The 14,781-nt window shown below is 41.7% G+C and overlaps 1 protein-coding gene across 1 annotated transcript; it reads left to right on the top strand.

Annotated features, from left to right (window-relative positions):
- Nucleotides 1–142: 142 nt before the first annotated feature.
- Nucleotides 143–13,896, top strand: LOC113010107 (amyloid beta A4 precursor protein-binding family B member 1-interacting protein-like). The gene is made up of 13 exons (XM_026148973.2): nt 143–236; nt 3,909–3,968; nt 5,334–5,421; nt 5,928–6,139; nt 6,232–6,303; nt 6,405–6,564; nt 6,910–7,031; nt 7,129–7,203; nt 7,289–7,432; nt 9,644–9,754; nt 11,091–11,189; nt 11,451–11,535; nt 13,374–13,896. The coding sequence occupies exons 1-13, from the start codon at nt 207–209 to the stop codon at nt 13,502–13,504; spliced, it is 1,389 nt and encodes a 462-aa protein (XP_026004758.1). The 5' UTR covers nt 143–206; the 3' UTR covers nt 13,505–13,896.
- The last annotated feature ends 885 nt before the right edge of the window (nt 13,897–14,781 follow it).

The raw sequence follows: 14,781 nt of genomic DNA, 5'->3' as shown, positions 1-14,781 counted from the left end.
GTGTGGCCCTGCCAGGCCAGAAGTAGAGCTCAGAGCACTACTTAAGCCCTATCTGCTTTACCAGAAAAACTTAGATCTACTTCCTGATTTCAGAGGAAGCTGAGCGAATATCTGTAGCATATCAGGCAGTGCAGACAAAGTCACATGTGCAAGCGCTCATATATAGACTGACCTGTCAGGGTTGCAGCAATGACACTCACTCTGTGATGCTTCCATGTGTCAAAGACAGAGAAAAGGTAAGAATGCTAAAAATGTGTTAATGAAAGATAGAGTTTGTATTTAAGTTGGTTGGAACTTCATAGTAAATCAATACAATAAAAAATATGCTACTACTAAATTCAGAACTACTGTGTTAACAGTTCAGTGCTGTGCTGCAGGATAGCCTTAAATCAGCATTTAAGAGATGCAGTCTTGCTTTTGCAAGTTTTGGTTGTTTCATGTAGCTGTAAGTCCAGATCAGCTCAGTGATGCTCTTGTTGCTCTGGCTCTCGCTGTATTTTGGGGCTGGTTGTCACACTGCAGCCTGACGTTAAGAGTGATCACACTTTCATGGTGAGCGATGGATAAGAATCGAATCATTTGAAGTATGTAAAGCTTTTGGCTTACTGTGCATACACACATTTCTGCCTTCTGTTGGTTCTTTTAAGAGTTAAATACTTGAATGGCCACATCAGCTTTGCTTAAGACAAACACATGCCCTCTCACAGCAGCCAGTGGACGGTTGTGCAACTAATTAGAAAACAGCAAGAAGCTCTCGACCGCAAGAAGAGAGAAAACATGTTGGTTTACTGTTAGCAGGCAATGCACTGTGATTCCTTTCATGCACGTACATCTCAATAAATCGCCTTTTGTGCTCAGGCTTTGGCACGGCCGCCTGCGTGTCTCTTGGCGTTGCCTCGTTTTTGTTGATGTGTGAGACCACATCGGGAGGCAGAGGCAACACTCTGACATGCCTGATGAGAGCATGGAATTCATAAACAAATGTGGTGTTTGCGATGCTTGCTTTCATGAGCGCAGTCTGCAAATGCACATTTGTTGAAATTAATCGGGAAAAATCAAACGAAAAGGTTACACGAGACAAAGGAGACGGAGGATTGGAATGAGTTTCACATGTGTGACGCAGAAGTCCAGAGGTAAAGTTCTGTAGCGATCCAAAAATTTCACTTTCATGTGGAAGCAATACCTAGTGAGCTACATCTCGCTCCACTCTTCCCCTTTTACCCCGTTTCACTTTAATGGTCTGTTTACTGCTCGGCGTAAACACAGAATGAGACTGAGCAACAGAGATGGCACAGTGGACGCGCATCTGTCGCATGAGAATGCGCAAGTTATGCAGAGACAGTTTATACATGTTTCAAACAACATGTATGACTCAGTGCACACAGGACAGAATCTGCATGTTCTATACTTTAAGCTGCAACTTTAATGTTTGCAATATATTAGGGCCAAGCTAAACAGCCCAACCGATGTCTGCTGTGGTCATCGTTTATTTATATTACTGACCTCGACTTTATTATTCAATGTCCATAATCGCAATTAGGCTTAAAACGTCCTCCCTTAGTTACCCTGCATCAGACCTATGCTGCTGGGGGCTTCCCATGATGCAATTCACTCACCTTGTGTCTTTATATAACACTTTGCATGTAATCATTACTTATTATTAATCTCTGGCAGTCTTCCACTGGTGTGTCTTTTGTCCTGTCTCCCTCCCCTCACCCCCAACCAGTCGAGGCAGATGGCCCCGCCCCTCCCTGAGCCTGGTTCTGCTGGAGGTTTCTTCCTGTTAAAAGGGAGTTTTTCCTTCCCACTTTTGCCAAGCGCTTGCTCATAGGAGGTCTGATTGTTGCCGTTTTCTGTGTATTTTTGTAGCGTTTTTAACTTACAATCTAAAATGCCTTAAGCCGACTCTTGTTGTAATCTGGTGCTATATAAATAAAACTGAAGTGAACTGAATTGCGAATACAAGGAATACATTTGCATCTCATTGTTGAAATAGGTCTTTTAGGCTGGATGAAAGTGATTTAGATTTGAAATAGCCCTGAAGGTATTTCATTCTTCAAGCTTAATACTTCAAAGTATATATATACAAAACATAGAACCTAGAGCCAGTATTGGGAAAAGTAGGGACAAAGTCTTGCTTTTAATTACAAACGTGAAGAAATGTTTCACTTAAAATGACAGCACTCTTTAGATCTATGGGGCACTTTAGCGTCCTTTAGATAACAGTTTTCATTTTTACAGTTTGTAACAACACCTCTTTGGTCCATGCAAATTTTTTCAGCCAGAGCAAGCAGATTACCTTTTTTTTTTTTTTATGTAAACGTAAAAAACTTTATACAGCTAACAGGATTAATAGTGACTCATTGAGTCAAATCACAGCTAAAATGAGAAAAAATACAGAACTTGAAATCCTCAAATTACTAGAAATGACAAATTAATACTAATAATCTAAATAGTAAAGTTTGCCCACGAGCCCTTAACTTAAAGATGCTGTTTCTGAATAGCCCAGGTGTTCATCTTTTATAACCAGTGTAGGGTTCTTAGATGAAAGAGAAAAAAACCCAAAAGATAAAATCCACAGAACAGGACAGGGTGCAAAACTATACGTTAGCATGTTAAGATGGGTAGATCAGATTGCATTTCTAATGTTAAAGACAGTCAGTTGCACAAACAAGAGCAAAACCTAACGACGTGCAAAAAAGAATGGAAACAGTTTCCACCTCACACATTTTGAAATTAGAGCAAAAAAGATAAGAAAAGCTAATAATAGATGCAAACTTGCAGAGCCATTGTATGACTGCAGTGTTACGTGCTTATGTGTCATAGTAAAAGTGCAGAAAAACATGATGTGTGTGAGGATCAGGAAATGGTATCATGCTTATGACCTGCTGAGCTCATAAAATAGCACATACAAAAGAGGCAAGTCGCTTCAAATAAAACGACTATTTTAAATCTTACCACCATCCCCACCTCTATATTTGCTGTACGTGCAGCTTTCAGAGTCAGGGTAAGCTGCTGGGCTCCTTTCAAAATAAGTGCATCTACTGGTATTGATAACCACATATTGCAACAGTCTTGCAGAGTTGGCAAGAAGCAGAGGGCTCATTCTTCAGTTTGCTTTTCAAGCCGATCCACATACAAGACCTAAAGCTGGCAAGATGCCGCCCCCATATGGAAAAACCCAGACACTGAATTCCACAGAAAATTTGGTCTGGTGAAAACCTTTGATCTCAATGAAGCCTTTTTGCAGGGCTGATCAATTTAGTGCGAAGAAAACAAAGCATTTGAGTTTTAGCTATCGCTCTTCCATCACAGACTGTACAAGGAGTTACACAGATGGCATCTACAGGAGGTGAAAACTATTTAGCTTATTTAAGAAATGTATCTATGCTGTGCACTCATACTAAAGAGAACACTTAGAAAATGGAAGGTCACAAGCTCCACGTTTGCTGTCCAAGGAATTGAAGCGACTTTGCAGACAGAGCAGCACAGAAACAGCTGCTTCGGCTCTTTGTAAAGTCACCGAGATGACACAGCGGATCATTGCTCTTGAGTGCTCTGTCTAAATAGATGCTGCACTTTGCATTTTGTTTATCCCCTGTTGCCATGGGGATTGTCACATCCAGAACTGTGCATGTGTGCGCATACGCTTACTGGTTGTGTGGGCCCTGCCACAAAAATGTCAGCTGTTATGCCGGACAGCACCCCCCCAGGTTTTCCACAAACAGAACTGACACAAAACAAACACGAAACTGATCGCAAAACGAACTGAAATCGCCCAAAGTTTTCACTTCCTAGTGCCTCCTACAGGGCGGTTCACCATTATCTACTTTATTTTCTGCATCTTGCATTATTCTGTCCCCCTACTGCTCCTAAAAAATCTGAATTCCTCGTTCTACCGTTTGCAGATGGACGACATAGACGCCATGTTCACTCACCTGCTCGGAGAGATGGATCATCTCTCTCAGGTGAGTTTTCTTTTCTTTTTTTTTGTTTTCGATTTGATTTGATTGTGATGCTGTAACTGATGAACATTTAAGGTACATGGTAATCCCTGTAAAAGATTGGAAAATGTGTGAATAGTGCTTCATGTTGACACTGTGCAAGATGCCATTCTTTTGAGGCAGGAACAGGTTAATGAAAGTGAATAATCCACTCAGTGTTTTAGTCATAATCTGGGCATTGTCTGATTACAGCCTTTTTGTTTTTGCAAGACGACTGTAATGCTGACATGTGAGGTCATCATCTGTGGATTGGACTGTGGGCAATGGCTGCAGATTTCCTTAAGCACACATAAGCTGCTCATCATAAAACTGCAACTCGCCAAGAAACACATTATACACTCATAACTGATTGAAGCCTGGGTCTGAGACTTGGCGTTAGTGTCAATTTCCAACCCCTGCATGTAAGCTGCAAACGAGCACGGCCCTGAGAATGGAATCAATCTATGTTCAGTATTACATCATGCTTACCAGAAAGGCTCCATTTGTCACTCTGACTTGCATCCTCTTTGGAAAGCCATCACAGTGATAAACACCATTTCAAAGACTATTAGGAGAATTCGCGAGAGAAGCATTTAGAGTTAAGCGTCGACCCCCAGAGACTCTTAGAAACAAAAGGATTTAAATGATTCCACTTATTGCCTTGATTGGGTTGGTTCTCTATGCTTTACTGCCTCGGAGGTAGAAAATCTTTTTTAAAGGAAAGTATAAAAAGGTCTGGTCTAAAGAGGCTTGGAGGTGTCATTTACGGAGCAGCTCCAGTATGACCAAATGTGTTATTAGGCACAGTCAGCAGGGTGGAACAGCCTGCTCGGAGGCATCATTTTGTTTCCAGGTTTTCTGCCCAGGTTGTTTATGAGTGAGCCTGCAGAGACAGAGCATGTTAACAATTAAAATCATACAGTTTGAGTCTGTTTCTTGATAGCAAGTTTTTTAATGGTGGGGACACTGAAATATCAGAGCCATTTCCTTAGTTCGGAAGGCCCAATTATAAATCACTGATTATATGTAATGTTGTGATGAATCGTTCTTTCTTAACAAACACACTTGTGATTTATTGTCCCCTGCAAACACTGAGCGCAATGTGTTTCGTGTTACCGATTTAGCTCGGAGACAGAGCGTGATGAAGTACAGGGAAACAAGTTACCAAGAGACAGCAGTTCAGAGTATTTTGAGGACACAGGGTTTCGATTTAAAGCGCCACCTCAAACTATGAACTGTTGCTTCCCTCCAAGAACACGACCTATGTGATCATACATGTGTTTTTCACGACATGCAACTGTAATTCATGGCTGTGGGGATGGCGGGGGGGCTCTGATGATGTCCCTGCAGAGTCTGAAGACTGAAGGTGACTCACCAGAAGCAGATTCTGCGGCCCAGACAGAAAAAACCTTTTCCATTGGCTTCAACGACCTGAATGGTGAGTAGTCATGCAGATGAAACTGTTTCACAGAAGAAAAGCGTTCCCCCTCAGCCTCCGAGTAGATGCTATGGCATTAATTTGAAAATCCAAGGTGACTTCCTTCTTGAGTTATCACATTAACCAAGCTTTTCGGAAAACTTGACCGATGGCGGGGTCCCATTTTGACCAAGGGGCAAGGTGACTGAGACTTGACGTTGTGGAGAATTTTAACCGATTCATCTGTAGTACCTGATGAGCTTTTTATGGCCGAGGTGCAAAAAAGGCATATCAGCAATTTGAAACAACCAAAAGCAAACTGTGTTTTAGTGGAAGGGGGATACAGGACACTGTACGCTCCTAGTTTCCCAGGATTCCCTGGTATTCCCACTGGAATATGCTGCTCGTTCATTTTTTCTCAATAGATGTACCTTGCCAGTTCAAGTTTTGAACTAATCAGCTTTACGTCCATGATTCTCCAACTCACCCTCTTGAGGTCATAGTTAAACCCACACATCTCCTTACAGAGTCGCTTAATGAACTGGAAGACAATGATCTGGATGCTCTAATGGCTGACCTGGAATCAAAGTCAGCCGCGCAGGAACCCCTTACTTCTGAACCAAACATCGGCGGTACAAACGATCAAACTGCACCACCCGCAACAACTCAGAAACATGAGCCAGCCACTGCCCTTCCTCCTCCACCAGGCACAGATGTATCCTGCAGGAACATGCAAATGGTAAACCAAAGTTTTGCACTGAGAGAAAATATAAAGTCAGAATTTCCTGGACATGGGGCATCAAAAGAGATTACGTTCTTCTATGTTTCCAGAGAGAACCCCAAACAAAAGCAGAGAAAATAAAACTAGCTCTAGAGAAGCTGAAAGAAGCCAAAATGAGGAAGGTAAGATCAGCAGATTTTCTTTTGTGTGTGTGTGTGCGTGTGTGTGTGTCTCATCAAAGCTTGCATTTAATCTTGAGTTAAAGTAACTGTGCCTCTCTCAGTTGATTGTGAAGGTGCTCATGAGTGACGGCAGCTCCAAGACGCTGATGGTGGACGAGAGGCAATCGGTGCGAGAGGTCTTGGACAAACTGTTTGAGAAGACGCACTGTGACTGCAGCACTGCCTGGAGTCTGTGTGAGACCAACCCCGAATTGCTGATTGGTGAGATAAAGACACACACACGTAAACATGATAACAGGTAGTCAAAATAACAGAGGAGTCTTCCTCCCCTCACTCCCAACTGGTTGCAGCAGGTGGCTGCTAAGCCTGGTTCTGCTGGAGGTTCGTTCCTGTTAAAAGGGAGTTTTTCCTTCCCACTGTCGCCAAGTGCTTACTCACAGGGGTATTGTGTAATTGTTGAGGTTTTGTCTGTATTATTCTAGAGTCTCTAATTTGGTGCTATAGAAATAAAACTGAATTCACTTGAATTGAGCACACATTTCCCACTTTCCAAAGTTTTTTTGTGGAGTGTCCTCCCTTAATTTGCTTTTTTGTCCATTATTTCAGAAAGAACCTTTGAGGATCATGAACATTTGGTGGAACCACTGTCTGCTTGGACTCGGTACAGTGAAAACAAAGTCTACTTTTTGCCAAGACCACAAAAGTATGTGATGTTCACAGACCCTCAGGTGAGCAATATGGTAAGAGAGCACCTGCTTCTTGGTGAAGTGTGATTATATGTTATAATGCTCAGTCAGTAAACTGTGCTTTTCTCATCTCGTGAAGATATTTTACATGTGGAAAAAGGATAAGGCAGCATTGAATGCGATTAACCAGCAGGCTAAAGATCTCCTTGTCAAGGTCAGTCGCAGTGCCACATTTTTGCATCTCATTGATGGCGCCACGTTTCAGTTTTGCATTTCATGCCATTCCTCTGACGCTGCAGGAGAATTTCGGGGGTTCGACTTTGATCGTTCCCGACCTAGAGGGCACACTTTACCTCAAAGAAGATGGGAAGAAGGTTTGGAAACCGCGCTACTTTGTGCTCAGGGCTTCGGGCATCTACTTTGTGCCCAAAGGAAAAACAAAGGTATAACAAATCAAAGTTTCTATTTGTATTGTTGCTTAAAAGAAAACAGGTTTAGCAACCTGAGTGAGCAAAGTCATTTCTACAGCTTACACCAGGCTAGCTGTTTTCTGCTGCTCGGCTTTAGATGAAGCTGATCTCAATGAGGCCTGTCTCAAACCTGAACTGCTGTAAACATTTAAGCTACATGTAGATACTGTGATAGCTGCACTGAATTCCAGCACATATAACTTTTTGTTGTATGTATGTTGTGTATATATCTTCCAATTCACTGTCACCAGAGCTGTAGCCTATCCCCAGCTACCATCGGTATCCTGCGACAGGATAGGCCAGTCTGTGACAGGGGGGCCAGCACAGAGAGACAGGCACCAGTTAACCTAACCCCACAGCTCAAAGACACACATCCACACAGATGTTGGATTTGAACCCAGCACTGTTGCTGTGAGGCAACCACCACGCCACCATTGCTTGCTAACAACAACAGTTTGCAAGTTGTTTCATTCCAGTTAGTCCTTCATTATGAAATATAATATGATCAAGATTTACAAAATAGACTTAATTTTTTATTCAGCATGACCCAAAATGATGAACCATGAACTCAGCAGGAGTGTTTACAGAGGTCAAGTCAGGAAGCTGTTTCCGCAGACTTTTTGCAAACACGTCTGTCGCCATCTGGTGGCCTTCAGACAGAATGCAGCTTTTTAGGCACATCATGTTGTAAGCACAAGACCCTTAGTCATAGACGTTTTACTGTTTATTACTAAAATGTAAAAGCCAGTTCAATGAGGAGAGATCCTTGGGGGCTTATTGGCTCAAAGAAGGCGGGCAAGAAGGTGATTGGACTAGAGTAATGATGTCAGTATTGAGATCGACCGCGTGGGAAAGCAGTTGTGAGGTAAAGAACAGAAAAGCAGCGGTAAAGCAGGCAGATAAAGGAGTGTCTTTCTAACTGGAAATAAGAGTCGCTGTAGTGCACGCCTATCGTCTGATTTTGTCTCATGTGAATTTACTAAAAACAAAACCATCTTAGTGATGACGCAGCCCTGCTTTCTTTTCTTTTTTTTTTAGCAACAGTTCAGGTGCATATTTCAGTTCACTGCTACTGCATGTCATGTACAATGTAGCAAAGTCTTATTTAGATCACTTCTACACACATACAGCAATTGAGTTGACTAACAAACATCATCAGAATCTTGCTAATTTACAGCTTTAGTAAAATGTTTTTCACCTGATTTAGTGCCAGGCAGTTCACTTCCCATTTATTCAGCTTTACAGAAGGACTGCTGATCGTAAATGTGTAAAGCTGAACATGTTGGTCAAAACTGAGTTTTTCCTTCCCACTGTCACCAAGTGCTTGCTCATTTTTCCCTGTATTACTGTGGGGTCTTTACCTTGCAATAGAAAGCACCTTGAGGCAACTGTAGTTGAGATTTTGTGCTATATAACTAAACTTGAACTAAATCGAATTGTTAAAGCAAGTATGAGAGCAGCCAATAAACAACAATCCAAGAATATTTTGCCTGCGTGTGAAGTGCATAATGGCATCCATCTGAGCGGTCAAGCATCACAGAGCTGGAAAGACACGAGGAAGAGCTGGAGAAATGAAGATGGACAATTTGAATTGCTGCCTCGCCGACGCTAAAGGGAAACATGTCGTCTTTGTCACTAAAACGGAGAAGACAAACACCGCCCGTCCAGGCTTGACACCAAAAATCGTCCGAGTGAAAGAATTCGCAACACTGTGCGAGGCAGATGTGCAAATCACAGACATATAAGGAATCATTTAAGGAGACATGGATGGAGCAGACGTTTGTGTCTTATGTGTCTACATGAGAATAAGAGCAAAAAGAAGAAGTAAAGTACAGCGCTGTCATCCGTTGGTCATCTACAGTTCCAAGAAGTGAGACTTTGAAGTTTCAGCTGAAGATCAACATCTTTTGACATGTGTGAACATGATGTGTTGAACATTGAAATTAAAGGGAGATTAACAGAGATTAACAGTATAATTTCCATGGTACTGAGCGTGAGTGTGAACTCGTGGATTTGCATCAGAGGCCATCTGCCTTGATTTTAATACCTACCACAAGCGCTGCTAAACAATGAGACAAAATCACAAACATTTTGTTATTTTATAAGGAAGCCAATGTCTGAGCTTTTGTTCTATGTATCTGTCTGCCATAGAGTCATAATATCCTGTTGTTTTCTATATTCCAGTCGTCCACTGATCTCGCCTGCTTTGTCCATTTTGAAAAAATCAACATCTATATGACCAAGAACTACAAACAGAAGTACAGAGCTCCCACCAACTTCTGCTTCATGCTAAAGGTCAGCTCAGCAGCTTGAATCTTAAAGTGGCGATGGCATTAAGAAGCCCTTTATGCAACTTTCCTATTTCTTCACGCTTCTTTCTGATCATAGGCTGATGTTGCAATCACACAACAACAAAACCGCTGTAAACAAGATCAGCTGTTTACTCGGGACCCTTCTTTGTAAAGTCACAGTGTAAGGACACTTGCATACTTATAAGAAAAATTACCTGAGTTACCATTTTTAAGTCTGAGATGCATCCATTCTCATTAGTTCAAGTAGTCTGATCTGTTTTAAGCACTCTGAAGGCTTCCTGAACATACAAGAATAAAACAGACCAGTGACCAGAAGTGCAGAGTGCAACAAGAAGATTGTGGTTTGGTTTTTATCACTTATTTTAATTCAGTTCAGGGGCAGGCCTAAACATGGAGTGGTGCAAAGTGCAGACCTGAGGTAGTACTATTTGAAGGCCATGTAAGTTTATATCTGAGGGCTACTCAGCTGTAGCTTAAGACTCATACTGACTCATATTGTTCTCCATTAACATGTGTTTCAAATATCACACCAACCGAAGTGACCGCAGTTAAATGATACCGGATGCACTCAGCATACAGCTGCACTCCAGCACAACAGATCAAGATGGCTTTTTTCAGATGATGCAGTTAAGTGAGGAAGTGGTACTAGAAAAACAAAACCTCATTTGGTTTCGCCCATACTGACCAGTGGGTGCAACCTAGTTTCCTGTTTTTGGGGTCGTTTCTCAGTGTGTTAAACAGATTCTTCTTAGCTGTAAGAATTTGACCAGACAATCACGTGCACTCTGTAGATGTAGTGTTAGTCACGCGTAAGATTTCCACAATGACAGTGGCAGAGCAATGATTTAACCCTTCAGTGCTTATTCACGGCCCACTCTGTAGTTACAGTTTGGCATGGCCTGCCCTCTGCTGGATGCTTTTGTGGATTACAAATATATATTTTTACAGAAGCACCAAAATCTAGCATTTAATTTAATATAAATGAGACCCACTTCCCTACCTTTGGAAAACAGTGGGACATTTTTTGTGTGTCGCTGAAAGACATCTTGAGTAAATGATGTCAGCGTGATGTCACAGGATTTGTAACTGTGAGCTTAAATGTGCAGGTTTGGAAAGATGTTGGCTTTTCCCAGGTTGCTAAAAGAATTAGACTTATGGGTAACGTAGGATGCAGCGTTTTAGAGCCTTCTGATACCAGAAAGCATACCTGTTGACCATTTCTTTCTCTTTTCTCCCCATCAATGAAGTGGACTGTGATACTAAATGACTGGCCGTCCTCTTTGGCATAAAAGCTTTCTTTGTTGTCACTCTTTTCCCAGCACCCATGCATCCAGAAAGACTCTCCCTACATCAAGTTACTTTGCTGTGATGATGAAAAAACACTGGTGCTTTGGGTCAACTCCATCAGAATAGCCAAGGTCAGATTCAGCCCAACTGTAGCACAGCTCGCTTTGCCATACACAGTGAAATTAAAAACCGTGTTCAAACGGTCCACTCGTTCAGGTTGATGGATGGAGTCTACACCTTTTAGAAACTACTTTTTGGTGTGTCATGTAATTATGTGACTCCAGAAATGTCTGCCACGGCGTGAATGAATGGACAGTGCAAACACAGCCCTCTTTTATACATATAGAAGATATATGTATATATATGTCACTGTGTCCTCTGTGTGTGTTCAGTATGGAACTGCCCTGTATAAAAACTACCAGGCAGCGATGAAGAGAGCTTCTCCTACGAAAACCCTTCAGTCTGCTGCATATAAAGGTAAGTTTCAGTGTCTGTACTAAGATATAACTATGTTAGAATAATGGACATGCTGATCCTCCTTAATGTTACTTGCCCTTAGAATTGCATGCAGATATATTGACATGCAAATTTCCAGAAGTATTATAACAATCTGTGCACTATGAGTGAAAACGGTTCTTTGTGTGCTAAAATAAGGCAACTGGAAATCGTTAAGCTTGTGAAGACATTCATCCTCACATCCTTCTGCAATTTTAAAAACAAAACATGGATAGGCGTTTAAACCCTAGTGGGGGTCGTCCTCTTTGGTGGTAGTCGCTAACCTTCTAATAATCATGTACATCATCACATGAGCCATGGTGTGTAAAATGGCTTGGGTCATTACTATCACATCAGGTTAAGAATGAAACCACGGTGAGACTTTGCCCCACCCTATTGAACTCAGAACCTTCTTGCTGTGAGGCAACAGTGCTAACCACAGTGCCACCGTGCTGCCCAAAGCCCCAAATATTTGCTTATTTTACGTTGAGTGATGAAATTTTAAATTAAAATTGTTTAGCTTAAACTATTTCTCATTGTACAGTTATGAACCCATTCCCATAGTTACTTTTGCTTTACTTTACTCTTGTGTGGCCACAGATCATTAATCTCTTCGTATCCCTCCCGACTGATTTATCTCTAAGTTTCCTTTTTTGGAAATATTCTTGTCACTACTGATGCAGCGAGTTGGTGTTTGCAGCCCATTCATGTTGCACTGGTGGAACAGCTCCTCCAGGATGGCACATCCATGTTTGGCATCACTAGGTTTGTTATGTCTGTCAGTACGGTCTCAAGAGTGTTGGCGAGATACTAGGAGACAGCCTATTACATAAAAAGAGTTGGACAGGGCCAAAGAAGGCCAGCACGACCAGTATCTGCTCCTCTGTGCATAGAGGAACATAAAATGACGTCCAACAGCCTACCGTTTGTGTTTCTGACCAAGCTGTTAGAATCCCACTTTGTGATGGTGTCATGAGGACCCCACATCATTTAGTAGGACCTGTACTCACAGCCCAGGACTGTGCAGCTTGACTGCCAGAAAACACCAGAACTGGCAGGTCCACCACTGGCACTCTGTCGTCTTTACAAATGAAAGCAGGCTCATGTCACAGGCATCAAATAGTCAGATTTTATGCTGCCTTCAACATTATTCAGTGTGCCAGTTTGGCAGTGTCATGTTGAATGACGAATACCACCCTGACTGTTGTGAACTGGGATGAATTTGTCCAGCCTATCATTAGACATTATGTTCATGCTGTGAGGACTGGGTTTCTCCTGTTTCCGGGCAGTAGCCAGCCTCATGCAGCCCAAGTGTGTAAGCAGTGCCTGGACGTCGAAGGCGCTGATTGCCCATTGACTGGCCCTCACCTTCACCAGAGTTGAATCCAACTTTGGTGAATCCAACACTGCCAAACAGCGACTTGTCCAGGAGCTCAGTGATATCCTGATCCATGTCTGTGAAGAGATCCAGCAGGACACGATCCGATTTCTGACCAGAAGCCCAGAGGCTGTTGGGACTGGATGCAGCTACACAGGGGCACCAGTTGGATCAGACTGTGATTTCAGTTTTGAACTTTGTTTTTTTATGTGTTTGTGTTTTTTTTAGTTTGTGCTCGATGAATTGAACAATCTAAATCAGCAAAGATTTTCACCCTGAATATTTCATTCATCAAGACTCGATGTGTGTGTTACCTTTTTTATTCATTTTTTGAACAGTTTCTTTGTATCATCTTTGTATTATGTTATTTTCGGCATAAAGTCCTGAATATTTGAATCTGAAACTCAAGACTTCTTAATTTCATTCTTATGTGTCTTTACAGAAAAATCCAGTGGTCACACCCCTGAGGCGGGTCTATCAGCACCCAAAACCGCAAACCATACTGAAGACTACGAATATGAGCCACCACCCGACTTCATCCCTCCTCCCCCTCCAGAACGTACATCCTTTTGAGACTTTGTGTACATCGTGAATTAATCTCAGATAGCCTCGATTTAGCCAGTTTCTCCTAAAATAAGGCTGCAGTTACACATAAACACATAGCAGTGGTAAGATATAAGCGCATGTTTTGAAAGTTATTTATTCACAAATCTATATTTATTTGTGGTTTTTATTTGGGGGCACAAACATACAGTAGACAGCATGTTTACAGTATGCTGCAGATTGTTTCCATCTTTTGAGACAGCTCATTGGCACAAAACTCACAGTGCTGTCATTTGTTTCATCGAGCTGTTTATTACAAAAAAGGCTGTACATAAATTTCAATGAACACATCCTATGTACAAACTGAGAGGAGAAGACAAATATCGCATTCTGCTCCAATGAACATTAAAGTTTCAGATGTTTTTTTGTTTTTCTTTTCATTTCCACAAATGATCATAAGAAAACGCACATCAAAGAAAGGCGCCTTGACCTGTGATGCCCTGAAATGCTAGAGACGTTAAGTGGTAAACATTACAAAGTTTTGCACATCGGTGGTTGTCTCATGATTACTCTATGAAAAAAGTAAGTATAAATAAATCATTTACATAAAACTGCTATCGAATCCTTCCTCAGCAGTCTCACACATAAAAAGAAGCTGAATGCAGAGCTAGAAATACATCAGGTAGAAAAAGTCCTCATAAAACAAAATGACCTCATGATGGAATAAATACAATCAAGAAAGGGATGTAGTGGCGAATCATTCACTGTAATGACGTTTAGATACTTCCATGCTTTATGAATACTGTCGATATGATTGAGTCATATTCTGCCTAAAAACCTTGAAAATGTTCCCTTTCAAAATAAAAGTTGAATGCCCCTATTATTCTAAAGTACACGTGATTATGTTCATATGACTTGTTACAAACATATATTCTGAGACAGGCATTATATTGAATGATATTTGAGAGCGAGTTTGCACCAACAATCACTCCGCCAGAACAGGCATCTCATTTCGTAGGACAAATCGGAACTTTTAAGACCTAAAGATTGAGATTCCTTCCTTCACTGCAGGTAGCGGGTGTCATTCGTGTGTAGCACAGAACGGACAAAAAGACATAAAGCGACTCCAGCTGAAGCACATCACCATCGCCGAGTCACCTACATTCACTACAAACACAAAAGTGGCCGAGGATTACAATCAAAACGATCGATAACGACACTAAAAGTCCTTTGTTACATTTCTGTGTGGGAGGAGTCTTGGACTTGAGGTTGTTTGGGTTGGTGATTATGGTTATTAAGCACCAATG

The sequence above is a fragment of the Astatotilapia calliptera genome, chromosome 18 (genome assembly GCF_964374335.1).
Source record: "Astatotilapia calliptera chromosome 18, fAstCal68.1, whole genome shotgun sequence".
NCBI classification, from domain to species: Eukaryota; Metazoa; Chordata; class Actinopteri; order Cichliformes; family Cichlidae; genus Astatotilapia; species Astatotilapia calliptera.
Note: the sequence above shows the minus strand (reverse complement) of the source record. Positions and strands in the feature narration are given on the sequence as shown.

Excerpts from the sequence above, each read along its gene's own strand:
- LOC113010107 (XM_026148973.2), top strand. The coding sequence starts at position 207 with ATGCTTCCATGTGTCAAAGACAGAGAAAAG. Across the intron at positions 7,204-7,288 it reads CTAAAGATCTCCTTGTCAAG|GAGAATTTCGGGGGTTCGAC; the intron begins GTCAGTCGCAGT and ends CTGACGCTGCAG. Across the intron at positions 11,190-11,450 it reads ACTCCATCAGAATAGCCAAG|TATGGAACTGCCCTGTATAA; the intron begins GTCAGATTCAGC and ends GTGTGTGTTCAG.